This window comes from Dysidea avara, chromosome 7 (assembly GCF_963678975.1).
Source record: "Dysidea avara chromosome 7, odDysAvar1.4, whole genome shotgun sequence".
Lineage (NCBI taxonomy): Eukaryota > Metazoa > Porifera > Demospongiae > Dictyoceratida > Dysideidae > Dysidea > Dysidea avara.
The window spans coordinates 17,414,849-17,435,278 of record NC_089278.1 but is presented as its reverse complement, the minus strand read 5'-3'; the positions used below and the strand labels follow the sequence as shown (position 1 = coordinate 17,435,278).

The 20,430-nt window shown below is 40.0% G+C and overlaps 1 protein-coding gene across 1 annotated transcript in view; it reads right to left on the bottom strand.

Annotated features, from left to right (window-relative positions):
- The window catches only part of LOC136261076 (adhesion G protein-coupled receptor L3-like), a 69,660-nt gene that overhangs the window by 24,064 nt on the left and 25,166 nt on the right, over nt 1-20,430 (bottom strand). The window contains exons 24-25 of the mRNA XM_066055042.1: nt 16,453-16,503; nt 16,335-16,404 (exon numbers count right to left, since the gene is read on the bottom strand). Coding sequence (XP_065911114.1) covers nt 16,335-16,404; nt 16,453-16,503 — 121 coding nt within the window. The remainder of the gene's footprint in view (nt 1-16,334; nt 16,405-16,452; nt 16,504-20,430) is intronic.

Genomic DNA, 20,430 nt, shown 5'->3' with positions numbered 1-20,430 from the left:
TAGAAACAAGTCATCCTGTAGAAAGTTCAGCTACAAATAAATCACCCTGTAGAGAGATCAGCTAGAAGAAGTCACCTTGTAGAGAGTTCAGTTACAAAGAAACCACCATGTAGAGAGTTCAGCTGCAAACAAATCACCCTGTAGAGATCAGCTAGAAGAAGTCACCTTGTAGAGAGTTCAGCTGCAAATAAATCACCCTGTAGAGAATTCAGCTACAAACAAATCGCCCTGTAGAAAGATCAGGCAGAAGAAGTTACCTTGTAGAGAGTTCAGCTACAAAGAAACCATCGTGTAGAGAGTTCAGCTGCAAACAAATCACACTGTAGAGAATTCAGCTACAACCAAATCACCCTGTAGAGAGTTAGCTAGAAACAAGTCATCCTGTAGAGAGTTCAGCTACAAATAAATCACCCTGTAGAGAGATCAGCTACAAGAAGTCACCTTGTAGAGAGTTCAGCTGCAAATAAATCACCCTGTAGAGAGTTCAACTACAAACAAGTCACCCTGTGGAGAGATCAGCTAGAAGAAGACCTTGTAGAGAGTTCATTTACAAAGAAACCACCACGTAGAGAGTTCAGCTGCAAACAAATAACCCTGTAGAGAATTCAGCTACAAACAAATCGCCCTGTAGAAAGATCAGCTAGAAGAAATTACCTTGTAGAGAGTTCAGCTGCAAAGAAACCATCATGTAGAGAGTTCAGCTAGAGAGTTCAGCTCCTGTAGAGAATTCAGCTACAAACAAATCATCCTGTAGAGATCAGCTAGAAGAAGTCACCGTGTAGAGAGTTCAGCTACAAAGAAACCACCATGTAGAGAGTTCAGCTGCAAACAAATCACCCTATAGACAATTCAGCTACAAACAGATCGCCCTGTAGAGAGATCAGCTAGAAGAAGTTACCTTGTAGAGAGTTCAGCTACAAAGAAACCATCATGTAGAGAGTTCAGCTGCAAACAAATCACCCAGTAGAAAGTTCAGCTATGAAGAGATCTCTCTACAGGGCAAAGAAAAAAAGATAGGTTAAAAAATCCCTAAAGCTGGCCGTAGGCTGGCTTTGGGGTATACAAATACAAAAAGAAGTGAAATCTAATCCAAAACAGCCAAGCTGTAAAAAAAGAGTGCGGCCCTTAGAAAGGCTATGGTGAAAAAAGATGTGAAATCCAAGGTGGTGGCCAAGAAATGGCTGTGATGGTAGGTTAATGGTAAAAATTTTAATAACGACAATTCAGGTGAATTTTGTGCCAAGACCAAGCGGCACCAAATTCACCCGAATTGTCATTATTAAAATTTTTACCATTAACCTACCATCACAGCCATTTCTTGGCCGCCACCTTGGATTTCACATCTTTTTTCACCATAGCCTTTTTAAGGGCCGCACTCGTTTTTTTACAGCTTGGCTGTTTTGGATTAGATATATTTTAACCCAACATGGCAACTGGGATCAGGTAAATTTACCAAACCACCACCACTAACACCAGTTGGTGGGAGGCGAAGAGCTACCAGTGCTGTGTCCCCCAAGGACATGTTGAAGGTTAGTCAAGTAATCAACATTAAGTGTGGTTTAAATACCTTTAAACAAAGTTAATGTTGAAGATGACAGCAGCCCCAAGTAATCATCCATATAAGCGAGACAATAATAAGAATAACAGTGCATTAATAAGAACACTAGCACAGTAGCATGTGGCAACAGTTGCCTGACAAGTGACCATCAAGTGTTACCTTCCTCTCCCATCCTCCAGTACTTGTCGCCTTCCATAACAATAACATGGCCACAATAACTTATTTGCACAGATATTGGTACCTGCCTCTAGTAACATATCTGCTGCAAAGTAATATTTATACAGGCTTTAGCTTAACTCAGTGTTATAGTGCTAGCACACTGATAGGGCAAGCATACAGCTGATATAACTACGTGTTACTAGCTAATCCTGCGTATTGTATTACTGTGTGCTGTTACATGTTGCTGCTGCATTTGATGTACTCATTAGCTCACTGCAGGTGAATGCTGCTTTTCTAACCAGGAGTGTTGGCAAGCAACTCTACTATGGGTCACTGTCAGCTCCTCAAAAGCACTGGAGCATCTGGCATGTGACTCTGTCATGGGTCAATGTCAGCTTCCTTAACAGGAGTATTGACATGCAGCTTTGCCACAGGCTGGTTGATGTTAACTCCTTGTTGTGAGGGGTGAAACACATTGCTTTCTAGCAGGTGTTGCCCCTCATGCAAGAGTGTTAAAGTGCCATTCCTTTATGGGAACACTTCAGCTTCTGTTCCTCAGAGAGTTTAAGCACAACAGTTGCCAAAACATGTGCCACCTCTCAGTGGAGTGTTGGTTTACTATTTGCTCAAGAGTAATGAGCCAGCTCCACACATCTCAGAGGGTATATCAACATGCGGTCACCTTGTACCAATGTTGGTCATGCTGCTCTGAAGTAGACCATCAAAAGAGCTAATAGCTACATACGCAGCATCTCCATTCCTGATAGAGGAATGTGATAGTACCGGTTTCCTAGGATGGTTGCCACCTACGTATATTAAGACCTAACTATGGCTTAAGGGAAGGAATTTGGTGCATAGAATACTTCTGCACCAAATTCCTTCCCTGTCCAAGTATTGGCACACCTGGAAAGTAAATATAAGACCTTGTAGGCAATTGACCCCAAAAAATATTAGGGCAGAAAAAAACTAATATACGTATTTTTATCCCAACATGGCAATTGGGACCAGGTACATTTACCAAACCACTGCCACTAACACCAGTTGGTGGGAGGCGAAGAGCTACCAGTGATCCCCAGGACATGCTGAAGGTTGGTCAAGTAATCAACATTAAATTTCTAGTTTATACTGATGTGTCTGCACGTACAATTTTGTAGCTTACAAATTTCATACTCAACAATTACAGAGCTGATCATTGTAATAGTTACTGATGTAACTGAATGTACAACAGAGTTGCTTGTTAAGTAGCTGAACCTTCTACAGGATGACATGTTTGTTTGTAGCTGAACTCGCTACAGGGTGACTTGTGTGTAGCTGAACTCTCTACATGGTGACTTGTGTGCAGCTGAACTCTCTACAGGGTGACGTGTTTGCAGCTGAATTCTCTACAGGGTAGGTTAATGGAGCTGAAGGGTGAATTTCTTGTAGTTGAACTCTGTACAAGGTGACAAGCATGTAGCTGAACTCACTACAAGTTGACTTGTTTGTATAACTGACCTCTCTACAGGGTGACTTTTGTATCTGACCTCTCCATAGGGTGACTTGTTTGTAGCTGAACATTTTACAGGATGACTTGTTTGCAGCTGAAATTACTAAAGAGCAACTTGTTTACAGCTGAATACTCTATAGGACGACTTGCCATATAGCTGAACTCTCTACTGGGAGCTTGTTATGTACGTATAGCTGAACTCTCTACAGAGAGATTTGTAGCATACCTGAACCCTTTACAGGGTGACTTGTTACATAGCTGAATGGTTTACAGGGTGACTTGTAATGTAGCTCAATTCTCTACTGGGTGATTTCTTATGTAGCTAAATGCTCCACAGGTGACTTGTTTGCAGCTAAACTCTCCACAGGGTGACTTGTCCACAGCTGAACTCTCTACACGGTGACTTTCTGAAGTCTCTACTGGGTAATTTTGTTGGTAGCTGAACTCTCTACAGGGTGAACTTTTTATAGCAGAACTCTATGGTGACTTGTTGTATAGTTTAACTCTCTACAGGGTAACTTGTTACATAGCTGGATGGTCTGTATGGTGACTTGTAATGTAGTTGAACTCTCAACTGGGTGACTTCTGATGTAGCTGAACGCTCTACAGGGTGATTTGTTTGTAGCTGAACTTGCTACAGAGTGACTTAATAAAGCTTAACTCTCTACAGGGTAAAGTTCTGTAGTTGCATGAACTCTATAGTGCAATAAGAAAAATTATTAATTTAGAAATGAAGTAGGGTTCCAGTGATAAAAAGTAGTGAAACAAGAAATGATGGTAGCTATGAGGGAAAATCCCTAGCTACTTGGCATTATAGCACCCTGTCTCAAGTTGACAGATGCAAGTACTTGGATATCATTATCCAGTTAGACCCGAAATGGAACACTCATGTCAACTATATAACAGCCAAAGCTGACAGAACCCTGGGATTTCTTAAACAAAACTCTTCATGTGCTACTCTCCACACAAAGAAGTTAGCATATACAGTATTCATTTATCGCCAACTTGAATATACTGCAACAGTCTAGGCACCTTGGCAGTCTACCCTGAATTCTCAACTAGAACAGATCCATGCCAATGCAGAACAGCCCGCTTTGTAACAAATGCATACACATGTAATCCCATGCACTGTCAGTGTAACTCACCTTATGGACCAGCTGGACTGGGAATCACTTGATAATAGACCAATAAAATTAAGATTGTCTATGATGTATAATAATAAAATTATTCAAAACGAAATTGATATCCTGTTTGAGTTGTACACCCATTTTGGACCCTTTTAATTTCCAACCATTGTCATCATCCAAGACTGCATGCCAGTTTTCTTTTTTACCAGCCACAATTTTGCTATGGAATGATTTATCCCACTTAGCTAAAGATTCTAATTCACATCAAGTGTGTAAATCTATAATTAATTTGTAATTATTTTTTGTTGTTTGCCTGTACGCTTATCTTCATTTTCTTTTGAAGTTATACAGTATAGGAAAATAATAATGTAATTATACAACCAAGTACTAAGAATAATAAGAAATGTGGTTGAGATTACATCATAAATAATAAATAAATAATAACTAATAAATAATGTTCTCAAAAACTCCACAGACATGTACTAACTGGGGATAGATTTGCCTGTGAATGAAGGCACAACATATAATACTTATGCCTGTTTGTGCTGATGAACGTAAACGGACTTAGATTATCCATTTTTGTCAAAAGACATGGGTACACAAAAGGCATATAGCCTGGTAACGTGCTCCCCATACAAAGTACATACACGCATACACATGAGAACAAGTTTGCAATTACGACGGATAAGACACATACAAAAATAACAACCAGTTAAATTACACAACAAGAAAATGACGAAGTGCAGAGTAAAATGCAAGACGATTTGACAACTGGAGAATATGATGGAGAACAAAGTTCCATAAAAAGGGGTGTTGACAAGAAAAAGAATGATAGTAAGGATTGATAGTTGTAGAGGGAATGGAAGGTGTTAGTGGATGGGATCATGTGTTGGTAGTAGAAAATTGAAAACAGATGTGCAATTCTACATAATTCCCACTACAAAGCAGGTAATTAAAGACCACACCCATGCCATTTCACACGAAGGAGAAGATTAGCGACTGTGTGTGGAGTTATTGCCAGACGGAGGCCACTGTACACGTAAACAACAGGATTACAAGTATGTTTATTGTTCGTAGCAGCCTGCCTTATCACTGCCTTTGTATCGAACGATCGATAAGTGAAAACTGGTTCACTAAATGTTCAATGTAACAACTAAAGCCTGTTCAAACGCACACACTATTGTAACACTAATTGGAATACAACAAAACTCCCAGTTTATTAATACAAACTTATGTCACTGGTGATGTCATCTTGTCTCATGATTCTCGCTATCTGCGACACATCGACCAAAATACTCTCCTCAAGGTTGAGCCAGCTCTTAATCTTCATTCTAGCAGCTACTGTTGCTTTCCTCTATGGACGGGTCCTTGGAGTTGTCTCCATCATATCATCCACATCATGTATATCCTTATCTCCTCTGGCTCTTGGTCATAACTTTCCTTTAATTCACAAGGCACTGCAGTGACTGTTTCACCCTTCCTGTCCTTACCAACTGGTTTCTCAGCAGTAGAGCTGTCCCCTTACTCACCACGCACTTCATTATCATCATTGTCTCTATCAGCCAGGCACTCAATAGGATATATACAGCAAATTCAATGGTCGGTGTAAGTACTTGTGTGGTGAAACAGGCACTTTAGCTGACCTGACGTTCTGATCTTTTCCAACCAGTAGTTCTGAAATTTTGCCCATCTTCCATTGCCCACGGGGTAGGTTGTCCTTAATCAATAACACCTCTCCAATTCTGGGAACTGCAATTCCTTGGCGACATAATTTCCTTTGAACTCTTTTTCTCAGGCTTAACATGTATTCACTTCTCCACAAGGATTCAGACGTTTCTGACCTCACTTCCAAATGTCCAATAGTTGTTGTGCAGTACTTGGTTTCTTCTCTTTATAATCGGGGTCAGATTCAGCATCTTCAACCATATCAGGAATTACATGTTGGGAATGTAGTGATAAAAAGTCAGCTGGTGTAAATACCATGCTAGAGTTTATGTCTTCATCAACATAAACCAAAGGGCAGGTGTTCACTACTGCTTCAACTTCCACTAGGATAGTCGACAGCTGTTTTTCGGTCAAGCACTTACTCCCCAGCATCTTTCTGAGGGTTCTCTTAGTAATCCCCACCAATCTTTCATATAATCCACCCATCTGTAGGGCTAGTTCAACAATGAACTTTCACTGAATTCCCTGTCGTGCAGAGTAGTCATTCACATCACTTTTCATCAACATATTGCTCCAAGCCTTGTTAACGGCTGTTCTAGCTACCTTAAACTGTTGGGAATTATCAGATATAATCTGACATGGTACCCATTGTCTTGCTACAAACCAGCGTAATAAACACATGATAAACTCTCCTGCCGACATATCTTCGATGAGCTCAAAATGGATGGCTCTTACCACAAGGCATGTGAATATACACACCCATACTTTCTTGACAATGGTCTCTGATCCTTGCTCAAACTTCTTAATGTAAAGTGGCCCAAAATAGTGAAGACCTGTAAATTCAAATGGTAATGACCGAGCAACATGTTCTTGTGGCAGGTGTGGAATCTCAGGCATCATAAAAGGACTTCTTTCACACTTTCTACAGACTTGACAGCTCTTCAGCAGCTGTTTTATTAGAGCATGTCCTTGAGGAATCCAGTATTCTTGACGAGTTTGTACCAATGTCTGAGAAACACCTGAATGTAATATCTTCTGGTGATAATACTCAACTGCCAGCTTCGTAAAATACTCCTTCTTGGGTAAAAACTTAGGCTCCTTTGCTCGATCCTTGTGTCAAGTCAGAATTGGAAAATCTTCTGTGGCATCTAAGTAGACCATTCTTATCTATTTTTAAGTTTAATTGAGCTTGTAAATTCCCTTCCTTTCCATGTTTAATGTCACTGATTAATTTAGAGTAGTGTTTGCATTGAATGTAGAGTTCCTAATACAATTTTGCTTTCTGCAATTCCTGGGCTGTTGGTGGTACAGATGTAGTATCTTTCTTCTTTAGTTTATCTACAAACTGCAATACTCATGCTGTGACTCTCAGCAATTTGTACAATGATGAGTGTCTCCTTTCATCAACAACTGAAAGGTCTGGCCCTTTCACACACTCTCCTGAGGGATCCTCCCCAGCGACAAGTTTAACTTCATAAAGTGGCTTACTGCCTTTGACTTCTACTTCTGATTCTTGCTGAACAATTTCATCCATTACTGGTTCACGGTTTTTGGCCATAACTGGTAGGGTTTTGCTAGCCAAGGGGGTCCCTTCCACCACATAGAAGAGGATAATTCTTTGAGAGACTTCCTTCTTGTTGCCATGTCTACAGGGCTATCATTGGAAGTTACATGGGCAAAGGTTACTCTTTCCAAAGATTAATTTCCTTGACTCTGTTTGCTACAAACACTGATAGCAGTTTGGTTGCCCTTAACCAGTACAGCATACACAATGAATCACTGAACAGATGGCATGACACATGTAAATAAAGCTCATCACACAAAAACTTCAGGGCTCTAACACCGATAAGAACACCCAACAGCTCCAACCGAGGTATTGTTGTCCCATGTGGTGCTAAACAAGTTTTAGAAAAGAGCAAATCAGCCTTGTAAGTATCACCAGCTGATTGGTGCAAATAAACCACAGTAGCATATGCCACGGCTGAGGCATCACAAAAGAATACTAGTTGGTATTGAACTGATTCGGATTTCTCAGCGATTCCAATGTACCTCGGTATGTGGTATGATGAGATCCTTTCAAGTTATTCACCGATGTCCTTCCACTCTGTCAGGCTTGTCATCCCAGTCACATTTGTCAATCCACAATTTCTTTATGAACAACTTTGCTCTCAGGATGGTGGATGAGAAATATCTCAAGGGATTGATAATGTTAAAGAATGCACTTTTAAGTATATGTGTTTATAAATATATGCATGAAGTGTGGCATTTTATAGGAACACATATTTAGTGTCTGTAGAAATCTTTATTTCATTGGTTGTAATTATATGCACTTGTGGTTGTTTTTATAGGTTTTCATGCATTAGGTAATTTATATTGTAAGTCTTCTGGTGTAAAGTATTAATTTAACTGTTCTTTTTGTATTGTTCTATTGTTACTGTACCCAGTGCATTAGTTGTGTATTCTATTGATTAAAACTGTAGTTGCTAGTGTATAAACTCTAACAGGTTCTGGGCCCAGGCTCCCCAGTCTCTGTGTAAGAAACTATTGAACTTGTGCTTATTTTGAAGCATCATGGCAGAACTAAAATCTGTGTCAATTGTTCCATTGAATGGGGTAAACTATCCCACATGGAAAGTGCAATGTAGAATGGCACTCATGAAGGACAGCCTATGGGGCATTGTTAATGGAACAGAAATTCCTCCAGGAGACGATGATGCTGAAAAGTATGCCAAGTTTGTGGCAAGAAGGGACCGTGCTCTAGCACTGATTGTTTTGACACTTGAACCTTCTTTGCTATATCTTATTGGGGAGCCAGAAGATCCAGTTGTTGTATGGAAGAAATTGTCTGAGCAGTTTCAGAAGAAGACTTGGGCCAATAAACTGGAACTTCGACGCAAACTCTATGCACTCTGCCTTAAGGAGGGAGGGTCTGTACAAGGGCATATCAAAGCTATGACTGAGGTGTTTGATGCCCTAGCTGTTGTTGGTGATGCTGTGTCTGAAGAAGACCGTGTAGTGCACTTACTCGCAAGCTTACCTGATTCCTTTGACATGTTGGTCACTGCTTTAGAGACAAATGAAACAGTACCTAAGATGGAAACTGTCACAGAGCGCCTACTACATGAAGAGCGCAAACTGAAAGACAAAAGAGAGAAGGAAGGTGGGCGTACCAAGGCACTGGCATCTCAGACTCAGTTTAGTCAAAAACCATTTAATTGTCATTACTGTGGAAAGCCAGGGCATTTCAAGCGTAACTGTCGTAAACTAACCCTTGATAAGGAGAAGAAAGGAAGGCTTGATGCCAAGAAAGAAGAGAAACACAAGGCAAACAAAGTAACATTGGAGCAAGGAAGTAGTGAAGATGATGCACTGGTAGTTACTCATGCTCTGTTAACTTCTTCAGAGTCCAAAAACAATTGGATTGTTGACTCAGGAGCCACTTGCCATATGTGCAATGATCAACAGCTATTTAAACAATTTGTTAGTTTGAAGAAGCCACAAGAAGTGGCCTTAGGTGATGGACACACTCTGGAAGCTGTTGGTCAGGGAATTGTCACACTAGAAGCAAGACTACCAAGTGGAAAAATCAAAAGGTGCAACTTAAATAATGTTTTGTGTGTACCTAAGCTTGCTTATAATTTGCTAAGTGTTACCAAAGTATCAGAAGCTGGTAAAACAGTTTGTTTTAACAAGAATGTTTGCACAATATTAAGCAAAAGGGGGAAGGCCTTAGCTATAGCTACAAAGTTGGGTAGCCTTTACTATTTAAATTGTAAGCAAAGCCAAAACCAGCTAATGAATGTAAGCATTGACAAAAGGGAGAGTAAAGAAACTCTTTGGCATCGCCGTTATGGACACCTTGGAGAAAACGGCCTAAGAAAATTGGCTAAAAAGGGGCTTGTTGATAGTTTTAATTATGATGCATCAAAGGAGATAAGTTTTTGTGAAACCTGCATTGGTGGTAAGCATCATAAAAGCCCAATGCCTACCTCAAGTGGCACTCGTTCGAAGGAGTTGCTTGGCTTGGTACACAGTGATGTTTGTGGAAAAATTAGCACAAAATCAATTGGCAATGCTGAATATTTTCTTACCTTTATTGACGACAAAACACGTTATGTTTGGGTGTATACCTTAAAACACAAAGCTGAAGTGTTTGATCGTTTTGTCGAATGGAAGGCCTTGGTTGAGAAACAGAGTGGGCAAAAATTGAAAGTGCTTCGCACAGATAATGGCGGGGAATATACCTCAAACAAATTTGAGGAGTTTCTGAAAACAGAGGGGGTACTTCATGAACACACAGTACCCAAAACACCTGAGCAAAATGGTGTTGCAGAGAGGCTTAATAGAACTCTTGTAGAAACGATTCGCTCAATGCTTATCGATTCCAAACTTCCTCACAAATTCTGGGGTGAAGCGCTATCTACAGCAGCTTATCTGAGAAATTTGAGCCCAACTAAAGCGCTTGAAGAGATGACACCTTATGAAGCTTGGACAAATAAAAAGCCAAGGGTGAAACATTTGCGAGTTTTTGGCTGTGGTTCATTTGCACATATTCCGAAAGACGAGAGGCAAAAGCTTGATTCCAAAGCAAGAAAATGTATTTTTCTTGGGTATGGTCAAGGAACCAAAGGCTATCGGCTTTATGATACAGATTGCCTCAAAGTGTTTTATAGCCGTGATGTGAAGTTTTGTGAAAATGAGCGAGTGCTTGAACCAGAAGTAAATAGTGAGACTGATTATCACTTTGTTGTAGACTTCTCGGAGTGTGAGGTACCTAGCCAGGAGCAACCAACTAGCCAGTCAGTTGCTGAACCTGTTCTTAGAAGGTCAGAACGACAAAGGCGACCTCCAGATTTTTATGGAGAGAGAGCAAATGCATGTACTCAAAATGGAAAGGAACCCACTACTCTTCAGGAAGCTTTATCCAGCCCTGAAAGCTCACGCTGGATGAAAGCTATGGATGCTGAAATGAACTCATTGAACCATAACAGAGTGTGGAACCTAGTTGAGCTACCCAAAGGTAGAAAAGCTGTAGGAAGCAAATGGGTGTACAAGATCAAAACTGGCGCAGATGGAATGATCGAGCGATACAAAGCGAGATTAGTTGCCCAGGGGTTTTCACAAAAATACGGTGCTGATTATGATGAGACATTTTGTCTAGTTGTTCGGCTTGAATCAGTCCGTGTTTTGATAGTATTAGCTGTCCAGTGTGGTCTTAAGCTACATCAAGTTGATGTGACCACAGCTTTCTTGAATGGCGAGCTTGAGGAGGAGGTTTACATGAAGCAACCAGAAGGTTTTGTTGCTAAAGGCAAAGAACATCTTGTTTGTAAACTTAAGAAGAGCATTTACGGCCTTAAACAGTCTCCTCGTTGCTGGAACGTGGCCTTAGATTACCAGCTTAAGCAAATGGGCTTCTGTAAATCTGAGAGTGATCCTTGCATATACGCAGATGCAGGAGGAGATATGTTCTTTATTGGTGTTTATGTTGATGACATCATCCTTGTTGGAAAGGATGAAAAGAGAATAGAAGAAATAAAGTATGCTCTTTCGCAGTTTGATATTAAGGACATGGGAAAATTGCACCATTTCCTGGGAATGAAAATCCTCCAAGATGAGAGCTCTGAAAGAATTTGGATTGGGCAACCAGCTTACATTAGTAAGATTCTCCAAAAGTTTGGCATGCAAGATTGCAAGCCAGTTAGCACACCTGTTGATCCTGGGGCAAAGCTTACAAAATCTTTCAACAGTGAAGATTGCCTTGATCAACAACGTTATCAATCTGCAATTGGAGCTTTGCTTTACCTATCGGTAAGCACTAGGCCAGATATCACTTACACTGTTAGTACTTTGGCTAAGTTCTCTTCAAATCCCACCAAACAACATTGGACATCTCTGAAGCGCGTTATGCGATATTTAAAGGGAACAGCCAACCATGGCATTGTTTACTCTAAGAAAGGCACCAAACAATGTGTCGGTTACTGTGATGCAGACTGGGCCGGAGATCTTGATGACAGAAAGTCAACATCAGGGTACATTTTCAAAATGAGTGAAGGAGCAATTACCTGGAGCAGCAAGAAGCAGCCTTGTGTTGCCTTGTCAACTGCTGAAGCCGAGTATGTAGCCTTAGCCAGTGCGGCACAAGAAGCAGTTTGGCTTAGACAGTTAATGTCTGAATTGGGGAATGCACCCATTATACCAACCACTATGTTTGAAGATAATCAATCTGCCATCGCAATGACAAAAAATCCTCAGTCACATGGTAGAGCCAAGCACATAGACATCAAATACCATTTTATTCGTGAACAAGTAAATAAGGGAACTGTAACTCTAAAATATTGTGCTACAGAAGAAATGACTGCTGATATTTTTACAAAAGCACTTAGTCGCGAACGGTTCTGCAAATTACGTGAAATGATGGGAGTTAAACATATACCAGAACATTATTCTTAAAAGTGAGAAGGAGTGTTAAAGAATGCACTTTTAAGTATATGTGTTTATAAATATATGCATGAAGTGTGGCATTTTATAGGAACACATATTTAGTGTCTGTAGAAATCTTTATTTCATTGGTTGTAATTATATGCACTTGTGGTTGTTTTTATAGGTTTTCATGCATTAGGTAATTTATATTGTAAGTCTTCTGGTGTAAAGTATTAATTTAACTGTTCTTTTTGTATTGTTCTATTGTTACTGTACCCAGTGCATTAGTTGTGTATTCTATTGATTAAAACTGTAGTTGCTAGTGTATAAACTCTAACAGATAATGTGTCATCAACTGAATTCCAGTAAACACCAAGCACTTTCTTGTCTGGTTTGAATGCCTTATCTTGTTGTGGGATAAACTCAAAGAATTTCTTGCAGTTTGATGCCTACTCTCTGAGGTTCATCGAAGCAGTTTCAAACAGATTCTTGTCACCAGTATACAACAACTTTGCTTCATCAACAGTGCGAACCCCAGTGATCAAGTTGTCAACATATAGGTCTCTTTGTAAGTCCTGATTGTTGCTCCTCTGCAAATGATAAGCAATAGTTGCTCCCAATAAGAAGCGACTGGGTATCACTCCAAAGGGAACTCTGCAAAATCGGTAGATTTGTAAGTTGTTTTCTAGGCTAGTTTTTGATGGATTCTTTAACCATAAGAAGCGTGTTACATCTCTTTCATGGCTTTGGAGTCCCATGTTTAAAAAGACCTTTCAACATCGGCCACTATCCCAATTGGAGATAGTTTAAACCTTAGCAATAGCCCATACAAGTTGGGTAAAAAACTTAGCAATAGCCCATACAAGTTGGGTATAATCACAGGGCCCTCTGTAAAGACACTCATTGAGGCTTAGATTGCTCTTCCTAGTTTTGGCTGAGGCATTGTACAGTATGTGTACCTTAGTTGTATTCTTGGATGGGGTAATCATTGGATGGTGTGGGATGAAATGTTTGACTGAACCCTCTTCTGAATCACTGGTGAGCCTTTCAATTATTTCTTGGTTGAGTTGTTCCTGAATTATGTCCTCGTACTGTTTAATAAGTGCTGGGGACTTCACTAACATCTGGAGCAGATGACCAAATGCCAATTGGTAGTTCTCGGGTAAATCCAGAACTCTATCCTTCCAAGGCCACATCACCATGTATCTACCTTCAGTGAACTGGACTGTTCAGTTAAAATGATCTATGGCCTGATCATCACCTGAGGCTGAAGGTGACTTCATTATTCCCAAAGACTCCAAGTTCCATAATGGATCCAGTTAGTCAATAGTGAGGAATCAACAGTGGTAAGCATATGTGTACTTGGCCTGACACCCATGGGTGGAATTCCCACAGTGCTGACCAGCAAAGTAGGTTCTCCTGCAGTATCACTCTCTGCGTGATAGCGTCCACCTAATATCCAGCCCAATTTGGACTGAAACAACCACAAGCCAGGTCTCAGGTCAATTTTCCGTGGTAGCAGCAAATCAAAATAATAGTCGTTTTCAATTAACATCTTGATAGGACAGGAATCTGACTTGGCTGGGAGCACATTGGCTAATTTGTTCTTGAACCTTTCTGACATAAGGAAAGTGATATCATCTTTACATAGTGGTGTTTGGGTTACCCTTCCAGTGATGTTGGGAACCACACTTACATCTAAAGTCATTGGTCACACTTACATCTAATTCATTGGTCTGCCTTAAAATAAGCTGTGGTTTACTGGGCATGTATTGGAGATACTTAGGTCTGTCTGTGCCAAATGTAACCACAGCAAGTCTTTCCGGTACATTCAAATGCAAGTTAATATCCTTGGCTAATCTCTCTGTGACATATGTCCTTTGACTCCCAGAGTCCAGTATCACACAAGTAGAAATTGAAGACTCACCAGATAAATTCCTTACCTTGCAGGTAGCTGTTTGCATTTGAACTTGACTATTAGAAGGCAACAAGGTACTTCCATTATCACTAATATCACTACCACTGACACTAATATTTTGAGCTTCAGTAGTTTAGACTGATTCCTGATCGAACAGCTTGTGACAAAGACTCTGATGATGACCTGACCTGTTACAATGCATGCAAGGGCGGTCTCTCTTACAATCCTTTAGGACATGTCCTTTCTGTAGACACTTGTAACAAGAGCCCTTTGATTTATTTCTTCTGGCCTGTAAGGTGGTAACCTTGGTACATTTGTCAGACCAATGGTTTTCACCACAATAGAAACATTTCATCACTATCGAGTGCTGTTTGGCTACCATAACACTGTTGCCACTGCCTGCTAGTAAGCCTCCTGCAGTTGATTTCCAATGAGGGTGCCCACTTTGTGAAAATTTACCCTGAGGCTTTGCTGGAATTTGCGTAGTACGGGATTCACTACCTGCCATTTCCAGAGCAGTAATATGCTTTCCTAGCAAGGTATACAGCTTTGGCACAGTCCACTCCTCACCATCACCCTTAAGCATATATAATTGATACAAAACCCTTTGGGGTAATTTCTCAGTTATTAATGCTATGAAATGACTATGATTAACATCTTCCTCAATTGCCTCCAAGCTTCTTAAATGTTGCTCAGTAGAATCAAAACATTGTCTCCGGACCCCAGTCTGGTTAACAGCAGCAGGAAGGTGAGAAAGGCTATGGTAGTGTGCATCAACTATTAATTGGGGGTTTCCAAATCTGTGTTTCAGTACATCAACTACAACCGTATAATTGTTGTTTGACAACTGGTACCCTGAAATAGCACTCAAGGCCTCCCCCTTCAATTTTGATTAAACTTATCAATAGAAGGATAATTTGCCTTGTGAATCGATGCCTCCCAAAATTTCCTGCCATTTTAGGACATCTCCATCAAATGGAGAGTAATCTCTAGTCATGGTGGCCTAATGGCCTAATAGGGCCTTGTGCAGGCTGTGACCAACTACTAGCAATACTGCTTCCTTGAGTACTTAGTGGAGTTGTATGTACAGTGTTACTATCCTTACTTAATTTCTTACGTTTTCTCTCAAGTTCATCTTTTAATACCTTCAACAAAGAGGTACTTGTGACCACACCATCAATTAGATCAGCCCCTCATCTAAAACCCTCTGCTCCTTCTGTGCCATTACTCTGCTCATATGCATCCGCCAACTTCTCATTCGCTGATTCTAGCCTCGCTAGTTTTACCTCCAGGCTTAACAACACTTTCCCAACTGCCATGTGGAGGTGCAAAATATCCTCAATATTGTTATTGTACTCTTCCTGCAATAACTTCTGGGCTTCTGCTTCTTTTTTAATTAATGCCCTATTCTCACGGGTTCATGAACTCTTCAGTAAACTTATGGCCAGCATTCTCAGTTGACCTATGTATCAACCAAAAAACATTATTCAAGTGATAAGCTTTACTCGCCTTCTGTGGTACCATTATCCTGAATATGGCAAGGTACCACAACTTCTAGATTTGGGGTACCAAAATCAATGAAAGCGATGATACGAATATCAATTTGCTGGTCTCAAAGAAATTACCCTCCTGGGTTTTGGTACCATGTATCAAACGATCGATAAGTGAAAACCGGTTCACTAAATTTAATGTTTAATGTAACAACAAAAGCCCGTTCAAATGCACACACTATTGTAACACTAATTGGAATACAACAAAACTCATTTTACCGGTTTATAAATTACAAACTTAATTAGTTTATGTCACTGGTGATGTCATCTTGTCTGGTGATGTCATCTTGTCTTGTGATTCTCGCTATCTGCAACAGCCTTATCTACACTACCTTATCTATATTATAATTTTATAATTTATTATTTTGATAATAAACTTTTAAGTACTGTGTAAGTAGTAGACAGGTATACCTATAAGTAGTAGACAGGTATACCTGCAAGCACTTACTTGTAAGTATGTTATTGTTCTTCCCAGTTTTATTAACACTTGTACTCAAAGTGCCCAGTTTGCTCTGTAGCTGTATAGAACATATGAAGGTATAAAATATATGATTTGTTTGACTTACCATTGCAGCATAGGACTGGAATGCATCCTGTTTCTTGACAAATTTCAAGAACTATATAAAAATATATGGAACAAAGAGATACAGATATTAATGCTGTGTTATACTGTGATGCACTACACTGTGATGCACTGTTACACTATGATGCACTATTTATTCTCAATTCTATACCATACTGTTAATGGTAGTGGAAGCAAAAATATCACTAGATTATACAAAATCAATGGTATCTCAATTCAAATAACGTACGTACTATAAATACAAACTGATCAACACACACGGTAGTGTGTTGTGTGGTCCAAGAAGCCAAGGTGCCATGCTGTGGGTATTATGACAGGATGAAAGTAAATGCAATTTTCACACATATGTAGCTTCGTGATCCCTTAACCGATTCAAACCTATAGATGCCCATCAGGTAGGGGAGTGCACATACCAAATTTGAAGGAAATCGCTCCAAGATGATAGTAGCCAAAGTTCTGTGTTTTTTCCTTCTACGTTTTTTGCACACTTTGCAAAATCAGCTATAAAATGCAAATGTGTACTCCAATCAAGCTGAAATTTGGCACACTTAAACAGGCTAGCAAAGTGAATCTCTGTACCAAGTTTGGTGGAAATCCGATTAAGATACACAGAGTTATGAACAATTGTTTGTGTAAAATAAGATCTAATCCAAACAGCCAAGCTGTAAAAAAAGAGTGCGGCTCTCAAAAAGGCTACGGTGAAAAAAGATGTGAAATCCAAGGTGGCGGCCAAGAAATGGCTGTGATGGTAGGTTAATGGTAAAAATTTTAATAACGAGAATTCGGGTGAATTTTGTACCAAGACCAAGCGGCACCAAAATTCACCTGAATTGTCGTTATTAAAATTTTTACCATTAACCTACCATCACAGCCATTTCTTGGCCGCCACCTTGGATTTCACATCTTTTTTCACCATAGCCTTTTTGAGGGTTGCACTCTTCTTTTACAGCTTGGCTGTTTTGGATTAGATTTCACTTCTTTTTGTATTTGTATACCCCAAAGCCGGCCTATGGCTGGCTTTGTGGCTTTTTTAACCCATCTTTTTTTTCTTTACCACAGGAAGAAGAAAAGATGAAGCAGATGTTAATACTTTAAATATTTCTGTAAACGTACAAATTATATATATATAGTACATATATTTATTACAGAATTCTCTACATGGTAGTTTCTTTGTAACTGAACACTCTACAAGGTGACTTCTTCTAGCTGATCTCTCTACAGGGTGATTTGTTTGTAGCTGAACTATCTACAAGGTAACTTCTTCTAGCTGATCTCTCTACGTTTGTAGCTGAACTCTCTACAGGAGATTTGTTTGCAGCTGAACTCTCTACATGATGGTTTCTTTGTAGCTTAACTCTCTACAAGGTAACTTCTTCTAGCTGGTCTCTCTACAGGGTGATTTGTTTGTAGCTGAATTCTCTACAGGGTGATTTGTTTGCAGCTGAACTCTCTACATGGTGGTTCTTTGTAGCTGAACTCTCTACAAGGTGACTTCTTCTAGCTGAACTCTCTACAGAATGATCTTTTCGTAGCTGAACTCTCTACAGGTGATTTGTTTGCAGCTGAACTCTCTACATGGTGGTTTCTTTGTAGCTGAACTCTCTACAAGGTGACTTCTTCTAGCTGATCTCTCTACAGGGTGAATTGTTTGTAGCTGAACTCTCTACAGGGTGGTTTGTTTGTAGCTGAACTCTCTACAGGGTGGTTTGTTTGTAGCTGATCTCTATACAAGTTACTTGTTTCTAGCTGATCTCTTGAATTCTCTTCAGGGTGACTGCTCTATTAGGATGACTGCTCTATTAGAGTATCTCGATCTCGCACTTGCTACACCAAGTTTGATTTCGTGTTATAACTCTGTGGCTTTAGATCTGATTCTTCTACACCATTGAAGAGCCTTTCTAAGATGATTACTCCATCTGTACAGCGATTTTCAAAGCATTGCCCTAAGCGGTTTTTCTGGTAGGCGTGGCAAGTATTCGTTTTTTATTAGCTAATCTCGATTGCATAATTGTTACGCACTGTTGGTTTTTTTGTTGTTGTATTTTCCTGGTTTTTAGCTCGATTTCTTTCAAACCACAAAAGGTTTGAGGTTCAATAGTTAACCTATTCACCCACCGATTTTCAGCTTCTTCTCGTAAGCGGTTTACCCTGTAGGCGTGACAACATATTGGTGTTATTTTTCGTGAATAATTGCTAATAACTCTTTGCCTGTATAACGTATTCCAGCCAATGTTGGTACCGAGATGCGCCTTTATACCGCCCTTCTGTGTGCCAAAGTTCAAGGCAATCGGATAAGGCGTTCGCGTTTTATAGCAATTTTTGTAAGTGCGCGAAAAGAGGAAGACAAGTAAGAAGAAAAAAAAACCAAGAAACTAAGCCAATTTTTGAAGTCGAATATCTCGGGAACACTTTAAGCGATTTCACTCAAATTTGGTATGTGGAGTACTGAAGTTGGAGGGCGTGTCCACAGCAAAAATCTACTTGTTTCATCAGGCAGCACAGAGCTACGGAGGTGCAAAAATTGTGTTTTCGTTCTTCCTGTCAATATACTCACGGGTGTTACGCGCCGGCTTCTTGGGCCACACGACACACTACCGTGTGTCTTGATCAAACTTCTGGCATGCCTACAAGGTAAACCACTTTGAGGAATCAGTTGAAAATTGGTCTGTAGTTAGATTAACCATTGTAGGAGTGCCCAGAGAAATTAAGGGGCCCAGGGCAAAGGGGCCCCAGGGGCAAGGAGGTTCCCATTCTGAATCGCAACTTCACCCAAGCTGTAAGTTGAAAACCAAAAAAAAGAAGAAAAGGTATTTACATGCTCACAATGACAATGACAATAGCTACCCCTCACCAACCATATCGCCTAATTTATAAGCTTGCTACACTGCTCCTCTGAAGAATACTGTGACTGCTCTATTAGAGTACCTAGATCTGACTGCTCTATTAGAGTATATCGATCTTTTAAACAGATATTCAAGGGATCCTTCATGGGGCCTCCTGAATATCTGTTTGAGTATCTATCTATCTGGATTGATCATCGTAGAATAACCTTTCAGTGATTTAGAAGAATTCACACTAAACACACTGGGTTGTACTGCATAAACCAATTACATGAAACAAGCGCCATCGAGATACTCTATTAAAGTGCCATCAAAATACTCTACTAATGTGCAGTCACCCTACTAGAACATTCAGTAAGTAGCAAATCATTCTGTAGAGATCTAGAGTTCAGCTACAATCAAGTAACCGTGTAGGGACAAACAAGCCATCTTGTAGAAAGTTCAGCTACATTAAAAGTCACCATGTAGAGAGTTCAGCTACAAACAGGACAAACTGTAGAGAGTTTAGATACATTTCAAGTCACCCTGTAGAGAGATCAACTAGAATCAAGTCACCCTGTAGAGAGTTCAACTATACATTTCAAGTCACCATACCTATAGAGAGTTCAGCTAGAAACACATCACCTTGTAGAGAGAGATCAGCTAGAAACAAGTCACCCTGTAGAGAGATCAGCTAGAAACAAGTCACCCTGTAGAGAGATCAGCTAGAAACAAGTCACCCTGTAGAGATTTCAGCTACAAAAAAGTCACCCTGTAGAGAGATTAGCTAGAAATAAGTTACCCTGTAGAGAGTTCAGCTAAAAACAAGTTACCCTGTAGACAGTTCAGCCACATTTTAAGTTACCATGCAGAGAGTTCAGCTGCAACCAAGCCACCCTGTAGAGAGATCAGATAGAAACAAGTCACCCTGTAGAGAATTCAGCTAGAAACAAGTCACCATATAGATAGTTCAGCTAGAAACAAGTCACCCTGTAGAGAGTTCAGCTAGAAACAAGTCACCCTGTAGAGAGATCAGCTAGAAACAAGTCACCCTGTAGAGATTTCAGCTAGAAACAAGTCACCCTGTAGAGAGATTATAGCTAGAAATAAGTTACCCTGTAGAGAGTTCAGCCACATTTTAA